Source organism: Aotus nancymaae, unplaced genomic scaffold (genome assembly GCF_030222135.1).
Source record: "Aotus nancymaae isolate 86718 unplaced genomic scaffold, 86718_ANA_hifiasm-v0.15.2.pri h1tg000058l, whole genome shotgun sequence".
NCBI classification, from domain to species: domain Eukaryota; kingdom Metazoa; phylum Chordata; class Mammalia; order Primates; family Aotidae; genus Aotus; species Aotus nancymaae.
Window position 1 is genome coordinate 34,178,030 of NW_026988472.1, and position 23,333 is coordinate 34,201,362.

Below are 23,333 nucleotides of genomic sequence, written 5' to 3' on the forward strand. Positions count from 1 at the left end.
GCCACCATGTCTGGCTATTTTTTGTATTTTTTGTAGAGATGGGGTTTTTCTATGTTGCCCAGGCTGGTCTTGAACTCCTGGACTTGAGCCATCTACCCACCTTGGCCTCCCAAAGTACTGGGATTATAGGCATGAGCCGCTGTGCCCGGCCCTAAACTGACATTTTTCTTAAAGGGAAACTCATTTCTGATTTTCTGTTTCCCTTTTCAGAAAGGAAGTTTGTATTATCTGTTTCCACAGTGTGTAGAATTTCCCTGACTACATTTTTCAAGAGCTGCCTTAATGAATCTGCCTTATTCGTGTACCATCTGTGATGTAGTTTACTTAATAATTTTTCTTTACATATACTCACTGTTCTAAAACTTTAATGTATTTAAAAAAGCAAACTTCAATCACTATTATTTACAGAAAATAGTATAATTAGCTAGTATCACTGGCTAGTGATAAGTAGAAGATAACTACAAAGTTTATATGAAACTATGTAAATTGTATAATAAGTAACTATAAGATTTTAAAACGTAAACTTGTGCCACCTTTTTTGCACATCAATTGTACAAAAAACAGTACTAGCTCCCATAATTACTGGGTGTTTAATAATAGTTTCTGTTTTGTTTGAAAGACTAATATTCATATCAGCACGTAGTTTTCTAGCAGGTACTAACAAGGTAGAAGAAAGAGTGGTGAGTTTGATTTGCACTCAGACATCATCGTAAATTGGTTGTATGACATTGGGTAAGCTGCTTTCACCTGGCTACCTCATAGGGTTGATGCAAAGATTATGTGAAACATATGTGCTTTGTGAATTGTATGTATTTCAAAGATACTGTTTAAATGCCTTAAAATAGCCATAATCCAAGCCTTGTTAATAGCCATAATCAAAGATGATCAATCACCCTTTTATTGTTGCTTGAGTCTGAAGCAAATACCAAGAAATGCCTAACATACCCCACAATAGTCTGAATTTAAACTTAACGTGGTTGGTGATTGCCTCCTGTTTGGCTGTATGGTAGGTGTGTGTTTAACGTTTTAACCAACTGCCAAACTGCTTTCCAAAGCACTCGTACCACTTTAAATTCCTATCCGCAGTATCTGAGTGTTCCAGTTGCTCTGCGTTCTCACCATCGCTTGGTATGCTCAATTAAAAAACTTTTTTTTTAGCCATTCTAGTGTGTGTGAAGTGTTATCTCATTGTGGTTTTCATTTGTACTTCCCTAATGACTAATGTTATCAAGGATCTTCTTGTGTTTATTTGCCATCCTTGTATTTATTTTCTTTGGTGAAATGTCTGTTCAATATTTTTGCTTTATTTAACTGGGTGGTGGGTTGTTCATCTTACTGAGTTTTGAGAGTTCACTATATATTCTAGATACAAGTCCTATATTTTGCAAATATTTTCTCCCAGTCTATGACTCACCTTGTCATTTTTGTAAAAATGTCTTTTGAAGAGCAAACATCATGAGTCTCACAGGCTGCATTCAAGGTGTCACTCCAGGATCAGTTCTCATCTGGAGGTTGACTGGTGTTCGATCTGCTTCCAAGCTCACTCAGGGTGTTACCAGAATTTATTTCCTTGTGACTGTAAGAGCAAGGGGCCAGCTTCTTACCAGTTGTCAGCCAGAGGCCACTCAGCTCCTAGAGGCCACCTGCAGGTCCTTGCCACATGGCTTTCTCCATCAGCCCTTTCACAACATGGCAGCTTGCTTCTTCAAAGCCATCAGTGGAGAAAGAGAGTGAGTCTGCTAGCAAGATGGAGTCTTTTTCTTTTCTTTTTCTTTTTTTTTGAGATGAAGTTTCACTCTTGTTGCCCAGGCTGGAGTACAGTGGCACCATCTTGGCTTACTGCAAACTCCACCTCCTGGGTTCAAGAGATTCTCCTGCCTCAGCCTCCCAAGTAGCTGGGATTACAAGCGTCTGTCACCATACTAGGCTAATTTTTTTGTCTTTTTAGTAGTTACAGGGTTTCACCATGTTGGCCAGTCTGGTCTTGAACTCCCGTCCTCTGGTGATCCACCCACCTCAGCCTCCCAAAGTGCTGGGATAACAAGTGTGAGCCACCATGCCCAGCCAAGATGAAGTCTTAAAATGTAACATAATCATGGGACTAACATCTACCACCTTTTCCATATTCTACTGGTTAGAAGCAAGTCACAGATCGCACACACACTTCAAGGGGAGGAAATTACACAAAGCATGGGCACCAGGAGGCAGAGATCACTGGGAGCCACCTTAACATCTCTTCACCATAGCCATGGAATAGTTGTACTCTGACATCTTTTTGTTTTGTTTTGTTTTCAATTGACTTCTGGTCATTGCCAAACCTCCAGCTTCACAGGTCAGTGGTATCTCACATACATGCTCTGGAGAGTCCCTAGATGCCTAAAAGGATGTCCAGAAAAATCTCAAACCAAAGATGAAAACGGATCAACATGCAAACTAACTAAAAAGCCATATACACTTTTTTTTTTTTTTTTTTTTTTTTCAAATGAGACAGAGTCTCGCTCTGTGGCCCCAGCTGGAGTGCACTGATGTGATCTCGGCTCACGGCAACCTCCACCTCCCGGGTTCAAGCGATTCTCCTGCCTCAGCCTCCTGAGTAGCTGGGATTACAGGCACGTGCCACCACACCTGGCTAATTTTTTTTGTATTTTTAGTAGACACAGGGTTTTACCATGTTGGTCAGGCTGGTCTGGAACTCCTGACCCGTGATCCGCCCACCTCGGTCTCCCAAAGTGCTGGGATTACAGGCGTGAGCCACCGTGCCCGGTCTATACTCTTTTTAAAAAAAACTTTATTATAGAGTATTTCAAACACCCACAGAAGTAAAACAATATAATAAACCTTCCTGTGCCTGTCACTCATACCTAACAACCACCAACCCATGGCCAGTCTTGCACCATGCACACCTCCGTCTATTCCGTCCTCTTGAATGGTTTGAAACAAAATCCCACATTTCTTAGCATTCTGTATATATGTCTGAATAATAAGAACTCTGGTTTTTAAAAACAACCACTGTATCATGATCTTACCTAAAAAAATTAGCAGTAATTCTTTGATATCACCAGATATCCAGTGTTCCAATTTCTAATTATTTTATGTCATCATTTGTATATAGCTTGTTTGAACCCAATCCAAATAATGTCCATACTTTACAGTAGGCTGATAATGTCTTTTAAATCTCTTTCAATCTGCAGATCCCCCTTTGATTTCTCTTTCTTTCTCTCTCTCTCTTTTTTTCCTTCAAATTTATTCGTTGAAGAGACGAAAGATCAGGGTTGTTTTTTGGCGGGGGAGGGGAGTCCTGGAGAATTTCCCACAGAATGGAAATTGCTGACACACCACGGTTTTTAAAAGTGAACTTATTGCAAAATCAACTTTGTAAATACTCTTCAGATTTACTAAATGGCCTTTTTCTCAGTAATTACATCTTCTTTCTTTACTTTTCTTTCCTCCCTGCTTCCTGAATTCATTTATCTTGATCACCTCTGAATAAATAACAAAAAGTTTTACAAAACTGCCATCTGCTTTCCCCTGGGGTTTATATCTTAAAACAAATTTTACTCAATTGAATTCAAATTGAATAAGAACATTGAAAGCAAGGCTCCCTCATTAGACAGTTTGTTATTTCAAAGCATTTTCTATTTACTGCGCCTTATTTAGAATACAGTATAATCCTATGAAGGCAATTCTGTTTGTTCAAAATTGTGTATAATTGGAAATAATTGCAATTCCCAATCTGACATAAAGTCTCTCAACTTTTTTTATTAGAGAAATTTAATTTATTAGAAACATTGTACCATCTGAGTCTATTAATGTAACATTTCTTTATGTTCCAAATTAATGAGGTTGCATTGCATCAAGAAATAATCACAATTTTCAATCTAAGTCTTAAAGATCATTCAACAGAAATCGGCATTGATTTCTGTCTTTTTAAAAAATTTATTTTTATAACATCAATGTAATACATGCATATATATAAACATATATATGTATATATACATATATATATACACACATATGTATATATTTTTGAGACACGGTTTATCTCTGCCACCCAGGAGAGAGTACAGTGGTGCGATCTCGGCTTACTGCAACCTCCGCCTCCTGGGTTCAAGCTATTCTACTGCCTCAGCCTTCCGAGTAGCTAAGATTACAGGCGCCTACCACCACACCTGGCTAATTTTTGTATTTTTAATAGAAACGGGGTTTCACTATGTTGGCCAGGCTGGTCTGGAACTCCTACCCTCAAGTGATCTGCCTGCCTCAGCCTCCCAAAGTGCAAGGATTACAGCCTTGAGCCACCACGCCCAGCTATTTTTAAAAGTCAGTAGTACCCTTAGCTTATAAAAAAAAAACTAGGGGTCCCTTCCCTACCTTCTTCATCCCTGATTCTTACTCCCTGTGCGCACTCAACACTTGACAATCAACTTTCCAAAATGTTGTTGACTTTCTTATCCATTGTCATTGCTTTTCTTGTTTTCTCCGCCCTTGGGGGGTTATATCTTTTTAACTTAACTTTTAACTTTATCTTTTAACTCTTAGTTCTTTAACTTTTAACTCTTAGTAATTGTTGTGGTGTTTCTAGGAGGAAGTAGAGATAATGTGTGTGTTCAGTTCACCATATTTAACTGATAGTCCTTGTACTTCTTTTTAAAGAACACTGTTAGCTCAGCCTATAATCCCAGCACTTTGGGAGGCTAAGGCAGGTGGATCACGAAGTCAGGAGTTTGGGACCAGCCTGGCCACCTTGGCGAAATCCTGTCTTTACCAAAAATACAAAAATTAGCTGGGTGTGGGGGTGGACGCCAGTAATCCTAGCTACTCGGGAGGCTGAGGCAGGAGAATTGCTTGAACCTGGGAGATGGAGGTTGCAGTGAGCTGAGATCGCGCCACTGCACTCTAGCCTGGGCGACACAGCAAGACTCTGTCTCAATAAATAAATAAATAAATAAATAAATAAAAATAGAACACTATTATGGCCACTTGTGTCTCTTTCCTTCTCACTGCAAGAATAAAATGTCTCTATGTTGTTTGTAGCCATGGAGAAAAGGTGATAAGTGTGCTTAAAATGAGAGCATTTTGATATGAGAAACTACTTCTTTCTCCTCTCATCCATTTTTGGATCCTCTTCTTGGATTTTCTAGTTCCCTTACGGAGAGTCTAGAAAGGTGTCAAGATTGGCAAAGTATATAGAATTTTCTATATAAATGTAGCAGGGATCTTCCAGACTATCAGGATGGGGGTATAATAGAGCTGCAACCAGCCGGGCGCGGTGGCTGCCGCCTGTAATCCTAGCACTTTGGGAGGCCGAGGCGGGTGGACTGCCTGAGCTCGGGAGTTCACGACCAGCCTGGGCAACACGGTGAAACCCAGTTTCTATTAAAAATACAAAATTAGTCGAGTATGGCGGCTTGTGCCTATAATCCCAGCTACTCAGGAGGTTGAGACAGGAGAATAGCTTGAACCCAGGAGGCGGAAGTTGCAGTGCGCTGAGATTGCACCACTGCACTCCAGCCTGAGCAACACAGCCAGACTCCATCTCAAAAAAAAAAAAAAAAAAAAATAGAGCTGCAACCTCCTTCCTCCAACCAGTTAAAAAGAATAATTTTGTGTGACTTGTTTTGTCTTGTTCTTCCTCCAGAAGGTCTATTTCAAATTGATGGAACTCATACCCAATTTCCCTCGGTGACTTGAAGGGGATGGGTCTTTGGCCTGGCTGAGCAATAGTGTTATCCCACTGTCTCCTGGCTCCCAGGGGTGCTGTACTGAGGTGTGTCCCTCTTCCTCTTGGAAGCACTTTTTAGAGCACTGCATGCCACTGTCTGTGTAACCTCTTCACTTCTGACCTTTCTCCCTGGGAAGGACTGTAGTGTTGGCTGCTCATCTTCAGCCCTGAGCGCCACTTCTACATGCAACATTACACCTTGACTCTCCTCCCTTTGAGGCATGTGCCCCTCATCTCTTTATTTTTTGAGACGGAGTTTCGCTCTTGTTGCCCAGGCTGGAGTGCAATGGTGCGATCTCAGCTCACAGCAACCTTCACCTCCCGGGTGCAAGCAATTCTCCTGCCTCAGCCTCCCAAGTAGCTGGGATTACAGGCATGCACCACCATGCCTGGCTAATTTTGTATTTTTAGTAGAGACACGGTTTCTCCATGTTGGTCAGGCTGGTCTCGAACTCCCGACCTCAGGTGATCCACCTGCCTCAGCCTCCCAAAGTGCTGGTTTTACAGGCATGAGCCAGTGTACCCGGCCCCTCATCTCTTATTATACCAAAGAGGTTAGGGAGAGACCTTACAGTGGTATGCTAGTCAAGGTTTAACTGCTGATCCTCCAGCGGGAAATAACACTGATTTGTAGCATTTGCCAATTTCTGTTGTGTAAGCACTCTACCATGGCTGACTTCTGGCTACTCACATGACTTGGAGTTGGGAAGAAAGGTGTAAGGTGGGCCATGTGAGCAGATTCTAGTACATCACGGCCTTTGGGAACAGGGACTTGGGATCTTCATTCAGGACTGCCAGACTCAAGGATGAAGTCATTTGTCTTTTCCATGGAGCTCCTCAGTTACTACTGCCTATGTGTTTCAGCTGGGCTGACTGCTGGCTCAGGCACCTATACTCCACCCTGGGTCAAGAGAACTGCCCAGTGCTCTGTGTTTGTCTCTTCTGTTGGCTAAAAATGTGTGTTCCCTCTGTTGATCTTAATTTTGTTATGTTTTTGCTCTGCTTTGATGTCTTCAGAAGAACCTCTTTTTAAAATCAATTTCATGCACTGATGTGAAACTGATGGTATGTAGAGATTGTGTCTTATCCAGAAAGTTTCTTATGACTGATGGACGGCAACTGGGATTCGTCATTCTGCAGTTCTGTTAACAGTGTTTTCTTTCTCCCACAGTGGACAGGCCTGTCAGAGTATACGCCGATGGAATATTTGACCTCTTCCACTCGGGTCATGCAAGGGCCCTTATGCAAGCAAAAACACTGTTTCCCAACAGCTATTTGTTGGTAGGAGGTAAGAAGTGCATTTTTTTTTTTGTCTAGAAAACTCTTATAATATACTTTCTGAAAAGGGCCCCTTTGACAGTTCCATCAGAAAAATCTGACATTGTTAATGCTTCCAATTCAGCCCACACTGGCTCACTTGTTCACTGCCTGAAATTTAAAATGACGTTTGAAAAACCATAGGGGAAGTTGCATCATGGGATTGTAATACGCTGATCCTCAGAGAGAGATGGACTGATAGTACCACCAAAGGTAAATGCTTCATGTTTTCCATCAGTGCCTTTCTCCTAGTGTTTAAGGCTTGATCCAATTTATGTTTCTAAAATTTTCTAGTGGGATAAGAGAAGCAATATTATTCTGATTTCAGATCTCAAAGAACTGAAGGGAGTTAGGATGATGAAGAACAAACAAGGTCATTATCTATTTCTTTTGTGTGACTCACAGCACTTAGGACAATGTTGTGCTAACACTAGTGGCTTGTAACAGCCCCACTTAGTTGAATTCGTGGCAGTGTATTAAAGACGTGGAGATTTATATACCCAGGTAATCTCGGTTCACAACGAAGGGACCAACTTACTTACTAAGTCTGTGGAAAGAGAAGGATTGTTAGATGTGGACTGAAATTTTCCTCCACCGGGAGGTCTAACTATTTAAATTTGGATAAAAGGGACAGTACCTGACTAGGAAGACCTGTATAGCTTCTGGAAGGAGCATATTCATTCACAGTAATCAGGTTTTGTGGCATATAAACTAGGCACCATCAAGCCTTACACCTCTACTGGGAGAAAAAAAAAGTACTGGTAAGAGACTACATAACTGTTTTTTAAAGCATTTTGTTACTTCTGCAATTAAAAACTACTTGTTGTTTGTTTGTTTCTTTGTTTGTGACGGAATCTTGCTTTGTTACCCAGGTTGGAATGCAGTGGTGCCATCTTGGCTCACTGCAACTTCTGCCTCCCGGGTTCAAGCAATTCTCCTGCCTCAGCCTCCTTAGTAGCTGGAATTACAGGCACGCGCCACCACACCCAGCTATTTTTTTAATTTTTTGTATTTTTAGTAGGGACAGGGTTTCACCATGTTGGCCAGGCTGGCCTTGAACTCCTGACCTCAGGTGATCCACCCCGCCTTGGCATCCCAAAGTGTTGGGATTACAGGCGTGAGCCACCATGCCCCGCCAAAAACCACTTGTTGGACATTTAAGAGGAACTATTCTGCAGATTTTGCCAAGGGTGGTGACCACAGGACCATTGAATGAAGTTCTTTCCAGAAGGAAGAAATGGTAAAAGGCAAGGGTTACTGGGCAAGTCATACAGAGGGAACCCAAAACAGGCAGGGAACCCAGCCCTTGCTCACTTCCCTTTAGCCTGAAAACCATTTACTGAGAGAGCACTACCACCTGGAGTCTTCTCCTAGGCTACTGGGGCCCTGGAGGGACCTCTGCAGTGTTTTGGCTTCAGTCATTTGGGTGGCCTAAGTTTAGAGGTGCTTAGGTGTGGGTCACAGTTAACAGGAACACTAGCTGGTGGCCCTGGGTTATCACATCAAAGGTAAGATCAAAGGAAATGTGCAGCTTTCAGTATATTCTTGTAAATTGGAGAAGGCAGACACTTAATATCAGCAGCTCTCTAGGTCATTAGGCAACTATGATTTCAGTGATTCACTGAATGATTTCTTCATCTAACAACTTTTTTTTTTTTTTTTTGAAATGGAGTCTTCCTCTGTCGCCCAGGCTGGAGTGCAGGGTGCAATCTCAGCTCACTGCAGCCTCCAGCTCCTGGGTGCCAGCGATTCTCCTGCCTCAGCCTCTTAGGTAGCTGGAATTACAGGCACATGCCACCACATCCAGCTAATTTTTCATATTTTTAGTAGAGACAGGGTTTCACCATGTTGACCAAGCTGGTCTCGAACTCCAGACCTCAGGTGGTCTGCCCGCCTTGGCCTCCCAAAGTGCTAGAATTACAGGTGTGAGCCACTGTGCACGGCCCCTTCATCTAACAACTCTATTGAACTCTTACTATGTGCCAGACATTTTTCTGTACACTGGAAATGCAGCCATGAACAAAACAGACTGTCTATGTCCTCAGAGAACTTAGAGTCTGAGGGAGAGGCAGTCACTGCCCACTAAACAAGTAAATATGTAGTACTGGTACTATGAAGAAAGATAGGATAAGAGAAAAGAGTGACTGGGTGGAGGAAGGAGGGATGTTTTAGGTAGAAAGGTCAGGGAAGACCTCTCTGCGGAGGTGACGTTTGTGCAGAGACCTGAATGAAATAAAAGCACTCAAAAGCCAGAATATCCAATCTTCTCTGTGCAAGGTTCTCACCAGTCAAGACGACAGCGTGGGACAAGCAGAGAAGACATGGTGACTCCAGTGACATGTTAGTTTTTTGATTTATGCATCTTAAGGAGGCATTCCATAAAATTACAGATTATTTCATACTCAGATAAATTAATACGGGCAGAAGTTTGGAGCCAAGAAATAAAGCAGAAAAGAAGGAGAAAATTTTCAATAAGAAATCCTGGACTTTTTAGCAGTTATAGCAAAGAGGGCCACACAGTCATTCTATAACTCTCAAACTCTAGAAACTGAATTGTGCCATCCGGAAGAACTATTTTTCCTGCCTGAGTTCTGAGATAACTGTTTCAGAGGGTCACTGTGTAAGGGGCATTGAATAATCCAAAGAACAATGTCCTCTCTACCAGGTTTACAAAGAAATTCAGATACTCCCTCAATGGTTATTACATGGGTTGTGGAAGCCAAGGGCATATTAAATTACTAGGATGACCACGAGACATTTTATAAGTGACAGGGATTGGAGTACAGATAGAAATAAAACAATACAACATGAAGCTATAAAGAAATAGTACCTAGACTTCTAGGGAACAGTGACAGAGTAAGAGTGAAGGCTGGACATGGTGGTGCACGTCTGTAGTGCCAGCCACCCAGGAGACTGAGGCAAGAGGATCACCTGGGCCCAGGAGTTTAAGGGTATAGTGCGCTATGATCACACCTGTGTGTAGTTACTGCACTCCAGCCTGCACAACACAATGAGACTTCATCTCTAAAACAAACAAACAAGAAAAACACCAACCATGGGCAATAGAAACAATAATAAATAATTTCAGTGTGTTCTTTTCTCTATAGATTTCTTATTCTTATTATCTCATGTAAAATAATTGAATGGTAATACTATGAAATATCTTCTAACCACTCTATTAATAAAATTCAGTGACATCCTGGCTGGGTGCAGTTGCTCACAGCTGTAATCCCTGCACTTTGGTAAGCTGAGGTGGGTGGATCGTCTGAGGTCAGGAGTTCGAGACCAGCCTGGCCAAAGTGGCGAAAACCCGTCTCTACTAAAAATACAACAAAAAATTAGCTGGCCATGGTGGTGCACGCCTGTAGTCCCAGCTACTCGGGAGGCTGAGGCAGAAGGATCACTTGAACCTGGGAGGTAGAGGTTGTAGTGAGCTGAGATCGCGCCACTTCACTCCACCCTGGGTGACAGAGCAAGACTCCATCTCAAATAAATAAATAAATAAATAAATATAAGTAAGTAAGTAAATAAAATTTAGATATCTGCTTCTTAAGTCATTATAAAATATGTAATTTCTGGAAGATTGTAAGCATCAATCTTTTAAAAATTAATAAACTTTTTAAGAGAAGTTTTAGGTTCACAGCAAAATTGAATGGGAAGTACAGCAAATTCCTGTTTACTCCTTTCCTGCATAGGCATAACCTCCCCTACTGTGAACATCCTGCCCCAGCCTGAGGCATTTGTTACAATCCATGAACCTACACTGACGCATCATTATCACCTAAAGTCCAGAGTTTACATTAGGGTTCATTCTTAATGTTCTACCTTCTATGGGTTTGCATAAAATTATATATTGTCCAAAGTCATAGATGTACATGGTATAATGACAGGTATCCATAATAATAGTATCATACAGATACTATTTTTACTGCCCTAAAAATCCTCTATGCTCAACCTATTCATCTCTTCCTCCCTGTAACCCCTGACAACGACTGTTCTTTTTAGTATAGTTTTACTTTTTCTAGAACATCATATAATTAGAATCATATAGCATGTAGCTTTTTCAGACTGGCTTCTTTTACTTCGTAATGTTCCATTTAAGGTTCCTCAATGTCTTTTAAAAGCTTGCTAGCTTATATCTTTTTGGCGCTGAATAATATTCCATTGTCTGGATATACCACAGTTTATCCATTCATCTGCCAAAGGACATCTTGGTTGCTTCCACATGTTGGCAATTATGAACGAAGTTGCTATAAACATCTGTGTGCAGGTTTTTGTATGGATATACATTTTCAATTCATTTGGTTAAATACCAAGGACTGTGATTGCTAGATTGCATGGTAGGAAGAAGTTTAGTTTTGTAAGAAACTGCCAAACTGTTTTCCAAAGTAGCTGTACCAGGATGGGGTATAGCTCAGAGGTAGAGCATTGGACTGTAGATCAAAGTGGCTGTACCATTTTGCATTCCCACCAGCAATAAATGAGAGCTCCTGTTGATTCATGTCCTTGTCAATATTTGGTGGTATCAGTCTAAAACACTGATACCACCAAATGCTGGCAAGATTTTGCCATTCTAATAGGTGTATACTGGGTTGTTTTAATTTTCAATTTCCTGCCGACATATGATGTTGAACATTTTTTCATACGCTTACTTGCTACCTGTAGATCTTCTTTGGAGAAGTACCTGTTAAATTCTTTAGTCGATTTTTAAAAATCCAGCTGCTTGTTTCTTATTGTTGAGTTTTAGAGTTCTTTGTATATTTTGGGTAAAGTCCCTTATCAGTTGTGTAATTTTCAAATATTTTCTCTGAGTCTATGTCTTTTTTTTTTTTTTTTTTGAGACAAAGTTTCGCTCTGTTGCCCAGGCTAGAGTGCAGTGCCACAATCTTGGCATACTGCAACCTCTGCCTCCAGAAGTGAGTCTCATGCCTCAGCCTCCCGAGTAGTTGGGATTACAGGTGTGCACCACCACACCTGGCTAATTTTTGTATTTTTAGTAGAGACGGGGTTTCACCATGTTGGCCAGGCTGGTTTAGAACTCCTGACCTCAGGTGATCTGCCTGTCTCGGCATCCCAAGGTGCTGGGACTACAGGCGTGAGCAACCGTGCCCAGTCCCCAGTCTGAGTCTTGTTTCTTCATTCTCTGGACATTGTCTCTTGCTGAACAGAAGTTTTTAATTTTAATGAAGTCCACTGTATCAATTGTTTCTATCATGGTTCATGCCTTTGGTGTTTTATCTAAAAAGTCATCACCATACCCAAGGTCATCTGGGTTTTCTTCTATAGAGTTTTATAGTTTGGCATTTTACATTTGATTTTTGTGAAGGATGTAAGGTTATGTCTAGATTAATTTTTTTTGCATGTGAATGTCCATTTGTTCCAGCACCATTTGTTGAAAGGTCTGTGTTTGTTTGCCTTTGCTCCTTTGTCAAAGATGGGTTCTCTGTATATTTGTCTGGGTCTATTTCTGGGCTTTCTGTCTGTTCCATTGATGTATTTGTCTATTCTTTCTGCCAATACCACACTGTCTTGATTACTGTAGCTTTATAGTAAGTTTTGAAGTCAGATAGTGTCAGTTCTCTGGCATTTTCTCCTCCTTCAATATCATGGTTTTTTTTTTCTGGATCTTTTTCCTTGCTATATAAACTTTACTTTTAAAATTTTTATATATATTTTTAAGAGACAGGGTCTTGCTCTGTCACTCTGAGGCCCTGCTTAAGCTCCTATAGGTAAAACTCACAAAATATTTGTCCCCCTGGCGTCTTCAATTCAGACTTGTCCACACTGAGGTGCCAGCAATTTGTCAGTTTAAATTTTTCTATCCCAGTACTGGTTCCTGGGGAGGTAGTTCTGCTTGTGGGTTTCTGCTCTAGTAAGCTAAGATTCTCCCTATCTGCCTGCTTCTCTCTCCAATTTTGGGAGCAGTGGTTTGCCCTGTGACCTCAGTTCTCTGATGGATCTAAAAAGAGTTGTAGATTTGTCAGTTTGTTCAGTTTTTACTTGATGTCAGGACCGAGTGGCCACTTTTAAGCTCCTTACGTACCAGACTGGAAACCAGAAATCCAATATCGACATTTTAAAACAAAACTGTGGGCCAGGCGTGATGGCTCACACCTGTAATCCCAGCACTTTGGGAGGCTGAGGTGGGCAAATCATGTGAGGTCAAGAGTTTGAGACCAGATCAGCCTGGTTAACATGGTGAAACCCCATCTCTACTAAAAATACAAAAATACTAGTTGGGCATGGTGGTGTGTGCCTGTAGTCCCAGCTACTTGGGAGGCTGAGGCAGGAGAATCACTTGAACCCAGGAGGCGGGGGATGCCATGAGCTGAGATTGCGCCACTGCACTCCAGTCTGGGCGACAGAGCGAGACTCCATCTCAAATAAATAAAATATATAAATAAATAAATAGTTACCCAATCACTTAAATGCATCTACTGGCATCTAAATACTATAATGCTTTGAAACATATCATCATAAATTTACAAAACATAAAACAAGTTCTTTTTTAACTTTTAAATATTTATGTTTCATTTTTTTCCTCCTCAAACTTATATTTTCATCCTGCTTCTTTCCCATAATTTTTCCTAATGTGATGTGTTTTAATGTTTGCAAATCTTTTAGAGATCACTGTATCATACGTCTCTGAAACAAAAATATGTATTTAAATTTGAGCATAACTAACCAAAGGACCACATTATATACACTTGGATAAATAAGTATTAACATAAACATAAACTTGGACAACAATGTATCTCCTAATGAGATGAATAGTATGTACCTGTAGATGTACTTATGGATGAATATAACTTATTGCTAGAATGAAGCAGGGTTTAACATCAACTTTATCCCTATTTTTTCCTTGTTATAGTTATAAGTGCTGAAATAATTTGTTCATGCAAATGTGTAGATGGAATGGAAGAAGTTTGTTACAATGATGCCACTCAATTCTTTGAAATTCTGAGTTATTTAACAAAAATAGCAAAATAATTTCTTATTATTGCCATCAAAAGTAATTTTAATGGTCTGTCAAGTGACAAGTTGTTAATATCATCCTTCAAATTTGTTGCAAGCAACAAATTAGAAATGACCTGAACTGCAAAAGGATTTGTTGCCAAGCTATTAGAATCATTTGCTTTTTCTCTTTCTGGGAATTCTAGAAAAGTCTATATCAAGACTGGTTAAATGACTCTTAATTATATTCCTTATTCTTTAACCTGAAAGCAACTTATTCAACTAGATATAACCAGAAAGAGTTGGGGAAATGGAAATATTGGTAATTTAATTATGCCATTGCCAATCAAGTAATTTTTGATAAAATGCTATTATCATTTGCTTAAAACCTTTATTAAAAAATGAAATCTCGGGACTACAGTTTTAGATTACTAACTGCAGAAAACACCATCCAACCGAATTGCCAAAACCAGTCCTCATTGTCAAACCTACTAAAAACTACAAACCAAGAAAATGTATTTTCAATTCAAATGCATTAATGTATTTTCAGTTCAAATGTATTAGTGTATTTCAAGAAGCTATATAAAAACCACTCGGAAATAAATGATAGAATGGAATGTGTAAAATAGAATCAGTCAAGATTAAAATGATGTAGATCTAATATAATAAGTCATAAACAAGATAATAAATCAATGCATTTAATTTGTAGTAATGCAGTGTAATTTATAGAAAAAATTATGTGATATTTATAGGAAGAAGAGTATGATTTTTAAAAGGCATGTTATTCCTTCTCTAAATATTGGCACGTGTGTGTGTGTGTGTGTGTGTGTGTGTGTGTATCAAATTCTAGTGTTTGCCTTTTGGGAATAATTAAATAAATTTGAAAAACAAATAATTATCTTTGTAAGATACCATGATCAAACTTTTCCTATGTATTTAAAGATAGAAAAACAGCATATATTACTAAAAAGTAATTGGCCTGGAGGCAGATAATAATTTTATTTTTTGTTATAAAGAGGTAGAACATAAACATTACAGAGAATGAGATGAGTTAGGATGACCTGTAAATAGAATAAATATTTTATGATGTAAGTTGATAAAACAGGTTTTTAACTTCCTTTTTAAATAATGCATAAGAAGTTTGTAAAAAATCATGTGAATGTTTTACCCATGTATTTATTCCAATGTATCTCAAAATATTTGATAATTCTAGAAAATATTCCAGTCACATTTCTAAGAAGCAGCAGTACCAGCCTATATAGCTTTGGTTTATTGAAGTGATTTTAAAGTGAATAGCTGGAAAAAAAGGCTTACTCTTAACTACAAGAGAAAAGCCACTTTTAGGATTCAATATGAATGTTAAGAATAGCTGGAAAAATGCTTACCCTTAACTATATGAAAAAGCCATTTTTTAGCATTCAATATTTCTTTCCAATGCTCCTTTTGCTTTAAGTTCTTGGGCCTTATCCCTAAAGATCCGTGTGTTCTTTGACAATGTTGGGAGAAGAGGCAAAGTTTTAGGCAAAAATTTGCATTATTCTCCACTCTACCATATTGAGTTTCTAACACTAGCCTTCACCTGTAACAGAAATGTGTATAAGACAGGGAAAGACAGGAAGCTTTCATAGGTTCGTGGTGTTTGATGGTTACTAACTGAGATTTCCATTTGGTTTGTCCTGAAGGCTTAACCCCCCTCCACCCCTTTCAATGCAACATATTAAGGTTTGGATGGTGCCTTTCTTTTGTAAAGTGGAGTAAGCATGGTTTTGGACCCAGAGACTTTCTTGAGCTGGTTAATTTTAGGAAAGTGTACCATCGGAAGTTGAGGATCTGGACATTGATTCCTTTAAAACTACCTGTTCATGGGATACCTTTTGAAAAGTCTTTGTGTGTCCATGGGTATATGTATCCTAGTTTAAGGAGACCTCTATCTTAAACTGTCTTTCTGGAGTATGACAAACCAACCAACTTAATGGCAGACAATTCTATACTGAGAAAAGTTAGGGAGCTCTTCAAGAATAGGTGTCCTGTGTTGTTGGTTGAAAGGCTGGCTCTTGATAACTGTATGTGTGGGTTCAAGCAATCCTCCCACCTCAGCCCCCCAGTAACTGGGATTACAAACATGTACCACCATACCTGGCTAATTTTTCTATTTTTAGTGGAGACAGGGTTTCACCATGTTGGCCAGGCTGGTCTCGAATTCCTGATCTCAAATGACTCACTCGCTTCAGTCTCCCAAAGTGCTGGGATTACAGGCATAAGCCACAGCGCCTGGCCTAGTCTCAGTCTTTATTGGGTTCTCTCCACCTCCCCAGAGTCAAACAAGTGTCCACAATGTTTACAGAAGCAGGAGAGGGGCCTCCAGTCTTCAACCCAGGGCCGTTTTTGTGCTGCCATCATTGTCTTAGCCCACATAATTACTAGAGGAAGAAGATTCATTGTACCTGTCACAGGCACCTGCAGTTTGTTCCCAGGTGGAACTCCCGTGCCTAATGCCTCAGATCCTCATCTCTCCAGGTCCTGCCACCGACACCTGCTGCTTGTGGGATCCATAGACATTTGGCCCTTTCTCTGCAATTCGGAGAGATCTCCTCTCTCATTGTCTTCTTCTTTACAGAGTATCCCTCCAAGTTGCTCTGGCTTCAGGAAAACAGCAGTAAGGAAGGCAGGCTGTCTACCAGTAACTTGAGCTCCCAGCACCTACAAAGGAGTGTGTACCATGGGGCCCTCCTATCTGCTTGGAGTGGGAACAGGGAAAAGACGGAACACAAAATCTGAAGGAATAGATCCATAAATGATCCTGTTTTCCTACTACTATTCATAAATGGCTAACATTATTCATTACTTTCTGCTCGTGAAGATGATCAGATTTAATCCTCAAAACTTCACCATGTTTTAAAGACCAGACAACTGAGGCTCAGAGAGTTTGAGTAACTTTCCTGGTAACAGCAGAGCTGAGATTAGAACCCGAGTCTGTCGGGCTCCCAAGTTCAAACTCTATGCTGTATTTTCTCTCCTGTGGGAGCACAGTGAGCTGCCAGCATAGGTTAGCTGCAGCATGAGTTCCCAGATAGCTCAATGAATTCATCCATGGAATACCGCTGCCCGGAGCTCTCCATCTGGTTGTCAGAGTGCATTTGCCAAGACTCAAGAACAACAGTGCTGCTTTGGGCATAATTAATGTTTAGACAATAACTGGTCAGCATGTTCAGCTGCTTCTTGAGGTCACTCCTGGGATAGGAAAATAGGACCCTGTATTGGCATAAACAGGATGTTTGTTTTCTTTGTGCTCTATCACTAGGCCATTATCTCGGTCATGTAGAAGTTACACCAAATTGCTCAGGTGCAGATTCAGAAAGGGGGAGGATACGACCCGGCCTAGTTTCGTGCTGTTTAAAATAGAAAATGAATGAATCTGAAATCCGTTTCTGCTCAATATGATTCTTTGGTTAGTATTTTAATAAAGTCCTAAAAGAACATTTAAAAAGTCTTAGGTCAGTTTTGAAATCATGTTGCGTGGCCCATAAAGAATTCCTGTTTATGGGGTCAAAAGCTAATGTAGTCAGGAAATCAATACATAGTTATTACGGCCCTAATACCTGCCACCTCCTGCCACCTTCCCCCCTACCTCTGGGCATGATGGGTGATTCAAAGGCAGGCAGAGCTCTTGACTCAAGTTATTTATAATATGCTTCATAGTTTTCAAATGCTGTATACATCAGAATCATCTCTGAAGCTTGTCAAAGACAGGGCTGTCTGGGCTCAACTACAGACCCACTGAATCAAAATCTCAGGGAGTGGGCTGGGTTTCTTTATGTGTATTTAACAGACTCCTTGTGTGATTCTGATCCTCATCAGTTTTCAAGCCAGCCACATGGTTGATGTTGTTTTGGTAATATAAACTGTTACAATAGAAAACATCACAGGAAGTATGTATAGGAGATACAGAGGCATATATATGTACGCTATTGAAATGTTCCTATAGCGCAGGCATGGTGGCTCATGCCTGTAATCCCAGCACTTTGGGAGGCTGAGGTAGGTGGATCACTTGAGGTCAGGACTTCGAGACCAGCCTGGCCAACATGGTGAAACCCCATCTCTACTAAACATACAAAATTTAGCCAGGTGTGGTGGTAGGCACCTGTAATCCCAACCACTCAGGAGGCTGAGGCAGGAGAATTGCTTGAACCCAGAAGGTGAAGGTTGCAGTGAACTGAGATCAGGCCACTGCAGTCCAGCCTGGGCAACAGAGGGAGACTCTGCCAAAAAAGAGGCGGGGGTTGGGGGGGGGGGGAGAGAGAGAGAGAGAGAGAGAAAGGAATCACAGATAAATAATATCTATTATTGTAAATAATAATAAATATTTGTTGAGTATCTATATGTATCAGGCTTTGTTAATTCATTCAACAAATATTGTTAAAAGCCTACTGGGGCCAGGTATGGTACATGAGAAAATGAAACAAACAAAAGTTCCTACCCTCAGGGAATTTATAGGGGAACACCAACAATACAACTAAATAAAACAGTTACATGAGACAAGTGTCATGGGGAGAAGTAACGCAGGAGGGGATCACAATTCAGAAGAGGGTGGGGCTACTTGGGAAGCCAAGGCAGGAGAATTGCTTGAACCCGGGAGGCAGAGGTTGCAGTGAGCCAAGATCGCGCCATCACACTCCAACCTGGGCAACAAGAGCAAAACTCCATCCAAAAAAACAAACAAACAAAAAAAGAAGAGGGTGGGAGAAAGACTTGAGGGAGAAGAGGAGGTGGAATAGTTGGAGCACAACTATTCCAGGTTTGGGGAACAGTGCAAAGCCCTGACCAGAGGAGGAGCATTCAAGAAACTGCAAGGAGGCCAGGGAGCTGGGAGACACTAGGATATTGGTCAGGGAGGCAAGGAGTGGGCAGAGGCTGGGTCCTGTCGGCCACTCAAGGACTTTGGTTTTACTCTGAGTGAGATGGGAAGGGTTCTGAGTTTGGGAATGACATAGACTGACAAGCTTCAACAGGCTCATTCTGGCCAATGAGAATATGTTGTTGGGAGTTGGCAAGGCTGGAATCAGGAGATCAGTTAAGAGGCCGCTGCAGTCATCCCTGGGAGAGATGATGAAGGGGTCAGGATGGGAGCAGTGGACGTGCTGAGAAAACATGCCTTCCCGGTGTGCTCTGAAGACAGAGCCTGCAGTTTTGCTGATGGCTTGGATGTAGATTATGTGAAGGGACTACAACAGAAAGTTTACCAAGGATGCTGAGTGTGACACTGGCTGTGCTTACTCTGTGGCCAGGTTTGATTCTGGGTGTGAGCCATCATTTGGTTCCAAGAAAATGATTATATTTTCATTTTTAAAACGCATCTTGTGAGATTACGCAGTATTTGTCTTTCTGTGTCTGGCTTATTTCACTTAACAAAATATCCTCCAGATCCATCCATGTTGCCATAAATGACAGGATTTTGTTCCTTTTCACAGCTACATAGTATTCCATTGTGTTTATTTGTCACTTAATATATGGAATCTAAAGAAGCTGATCTTATGGAAATAGAGAGTAGAACAGTAGTTACCAGAGGCTGGGGAAGGTAGGTGGTGGGGGACAGGGAGAGGTTCAGCGACAAGTACCAAGTTACAGTCAGGAGGAGTAAGTTCTGGTGTTCTATTGCACAGTCGGGTGACTATGGTTAACAATGCTGTATATTTCAAAATAGCTATAAGACAGAATTTGGAATGTTCTTACCACAAAGAAATGATAAAGCTATGAGGTAATGGATATGCTAAATATCCTGATTTGATTATTATACAATGTATACATGTGTGAAAACACCACACTACCCCATAAATATTATACATCAATAAATTTTTTAAATTAAACACATATTGTACACTTAACTTTAGTGAATTTACTGGCTGAGCACAATGGCTCATGCCTGTAATCCTAATTTGGGAGGCTGAGGCCAGTGGATCACTTGTAGTCGGGAGTTCAAGACCAGCCTGGTCAACACGGTGAAACCACCCTTCTCTACTAAAACACAAAAATTAGCTGGATGTCATGGCGCGTGCCTGTAATCCCAGCTACTCGGTGGGCTGAGGCAGGAGAATCACTTGAACCTGAGAGGCGGAGGTTGCAGTGAGCTGAGATCACACCACTGCACTCCAGCCTGGGTGACAGAACAAGACTGTCTCAAAAAAAAAAAAGTAGTGAACTTATTATAAGTACATAATACTTTAAAGAAAAAATCTCATTGCAAGGAGCAGTCAGGGAAGTTCTGACTGGCCACTGCAAGACTCTCACTGGAATCTTGGTAAACAGGGACGGTATCCACAGTGGTATTTCTTCCTGACACATAGGAGATCTTAGGAAAGCTGCCTTGGACAACCAAAAGATAGGAGAGTGAATAGGATTTATTGTTCAGTTTGGTTTAAAGCACTTTTTTGGTAAGTCCTCAAAAAATCTTTTCTAAGGCTGATAGTGGAGGAAATTACTATCCCCATTTGAGGGTTCAGGAATCTGAGATCTAGAAAGGATGAAAGATGTGGAAAGGATGAACTCTACTAGATCAAACCTTTGATTTTATGACTTTCTCCTCTTAATTGAGTGGCCTGTTGTGTAGTGACTGGCCCTCAATCCAGGGAACAGAAGTATATTTATTTCTCTCTCTCTCTCTCTCTCTCTCTGTATGTGTGTGTGTGTGTGTGTGTGTGTGTGTCTATCTGTCTCATACTTGGGTTAATAAGTACAATGATCTAGTAAAAGAATTGGAACTGATTGTTCAAATCATTCAAACCTTCTATATAAATCAGGCCTCTTCTCTGCCTTCTGTTTGTGTTCATTTGGTCATTTTATTTCTGCATGGCAATTTTCACTGAGGAGTGGGATAGGAAAATAAAATATATGAAAGTCATTAGGTAGTGTAGAGAAGAATTTTAATAGAAACCTCAGTGGAGAATGCAGATGTAATTAGCACTAAAATGAAATTCTGAATTGCTGGTGGATTTCAGCTTACTTTACTCTCCAAATCCTTTGTTCCCTTAAAAATGTGAGTTCAATTATGCCAAGCCCCTAGCGAGGCTGTGCTGCCTGTGTCCTGCTGAAGGCTTGTCTGCACCAGGGTGGCCGTCAGCAGGGCCTGGGCCGAGTAATAGAATTTAATGCATTTGCCTGTTTCAGTTTGCAGTGATGATCTCACCCACAAATTCAAAGGTTTCACCGTGATGAATGAAGCGGAGAGATACGAAGCTCTCAGACACTGTCGCTACGTAGACGAAGTAATCAGAAATGCTCCCTGGACACTCACGCCAGAGTTTCTGGAAAAACACAAGGTACTTGTCATTCTCCTGTATTCTCTAAGTAGCAAGAGTAGGGAGTCTGGTTCTGCAGCCAAGACTACAGAAAGCCCAAAGTCTCTCTCAATTCCTAAAAGAGGTAACTTCAGGAACTGTCATGGGGCATTGCTTGATGTGGCACGTTTCTTCCGCCCAAGTCTGAGGGCTGGTATCCTCTCACTTCTTTGAGTATGGGCGCTGAAGCTAGAACACCCAGGTCCAAATCCTGCCTCCATCTCTTCCTCGTTGTCAGACCTTGAACAAAATATCTAAGCACACTGTACTCGCTTACCTCAACTGTAAAATGGGATGATGTTGGCATCTTCCTTGTGGGCATGTTTTGAGGATCTAAGAGATAATCTTAGTTAACCAGTTAGAATACTGGCTGGCCCACAGCAAGAGTGCCAAAAATGTCATTGTTGCCACCATCACCACCGTCATTGTTGATGCTTATCGATTCACAGGCATTCTTTTTCATGGAATAAATGAACACACATCTTATCTAGAAAGTCACAGGTCAGCCTTCAAAGAAAATACTTTATATCTATGATTTTGTGACCCTGAGGATCCTACTGACATAAGATTTTTATTAGTTGAAAACATGAGAAATTCTTTTGATCTGCATCAAATTATGTGCTTTGCATCTCCCTACCAGCCCCACATTAGGAGCTATTCTTTCCTTTTATAAGCAGTACAAAAAAATAAGATTAAGCTGTTCTAAGAATTTTCTTTTCTATTTTTAAAGCCACGATGCAGAAGAGAATAGAGAACACTGATAAATGTGCATGAGTAATAGCCGAGGAGACAATTTCCCAGTGAGAATCAAAAGAAAAAGGAAAAACTACAATATGATTTACTTCCAGTAATCACTACCATATTTTTTACTAGGCATCTATTGTATATTCAACATGTGCTAGGCATTATGGGGGATACTTATAATGATAATGATGCCCTGTAATTTATTGAGTATTTACCATGTGCCCGGCACTGTGCTAAGGGCTTTGTCATTATATGAATTGAATTCAATCTCACAGCTACCCTGAGAAATTGTTATTATACATTGGAGAGGAAGAGGAACTAAGTTTGAGTACTAAGAATAGAATTAATAATAATAATAATAATGATAAACACTGATTGAGGATTTACTCCGTACTAATTATTTTTAAGCATTTTTACGTAATTATATCATTTAATCCAGTGATTCTCAGCTGGGGTGAGATTGCCCTGAGGAACATTTGGGAATGTCTTGAGACATTTGGGGTTATCACAGCTAGAGGGGTACTGCTGGCATATAGTGGGTAAAAGCCAGGGATGTTGCTAAGCATGTGCCAATGCACAGGACAATTCCTGACACCAAAGAATTCTCCAGTCCCGAATGTCACTAGTACTGAGCTTCAGAAATCCTGAGGGAATCATTTCTCCCAACTTATGAGTTATATAGCTAGTAAGTAGTGGGGCAGGGAATCATACTACTCTAAACTACCTCTCAAGTATTTAATTACTACTACTCTAAACTACCTCTCAAGGTAGAGTGAAATCCCGTTATAAAGGGCTTTAAAATCTAGGCAAGGAGGGTTTACTTGATGTTGCAGGAAACAGGGATAAAGATGAAGATGGCCAGAAAAAAAAAAAAAAAAACCTGTTTAAGAATACCCCATGTGACAGCAGGATGGCTTGGAGAGGAGGGAGCCTACAGCGAGGAAGGCCAGATACAAGTTGGTGTCAGTAATCTGGGTGACCAGGTCCTGGGTTTGGTGTAGTTGTGATGGAGAGAAAATGATGGGCACACACCTATACATGCATGTGTGCACAAACACACACACACATCCCCCAGCGGAACCTATGATGAATGAAATAAGTAGAGGAAGAAGGCTTATTCCAAGGTTTGGGTCTTCCCAAGACCCAAAATAAATAAAATAGAATAAAAGTGCCATTGGAAGGGGTCACTTGTTTTCAGGAAGATGAATTAAATTCAGGACAGGATGATTTAAAGTGACAGCAAGATGTGGTAAAAGAGAGGGCTG

The 23,333-nt window shown here is 40.6% G+C and overlaps 2 protein-coding genes across 7 annotated transcripts in view; one reads left to right on the forward strand and one right to left on the reverse strand.

Moving 5' to 3' along the window:
• PCYT1B (phosphate cytidylyltransferase 1B, choline) overlaps nucleotides 1–23,333 on the forward strand; it is a 108,369-nt gene that overhangs the window by 55,653 nt on the left and 29,383 nt on the right. For all 4 annotated transcript variants that reach the window (XM_012448850.3, XM_012448849.2, XM_012448852.3 and 1 more), the window contains 2 exons: nucleotides 6,894–7,010; nucleotides 21,155–21,306. In XM_012448850.3, the coding sequence (XP_012304273.1) occupies nucleotides 6,894–7,010; nucleotides 21,155–21,306 (269 nt within the window). The remainder of the gene's footprint in view (nucleotides 1–6,893; nucleotides 7,011–21,154; nucleotides 21,307–23,333) is intronic.
• PDK3 (pyruvate dehydrogenase kinase 3) overlaps nucleotides 1–23,333 on the reverse strand; it is a 217,004-nt gene that overhangs the window by 51,522 nt on the left and 142,149 nt on the right. The gene's annotated exons all lie outside the window — the stretch shown is intronic.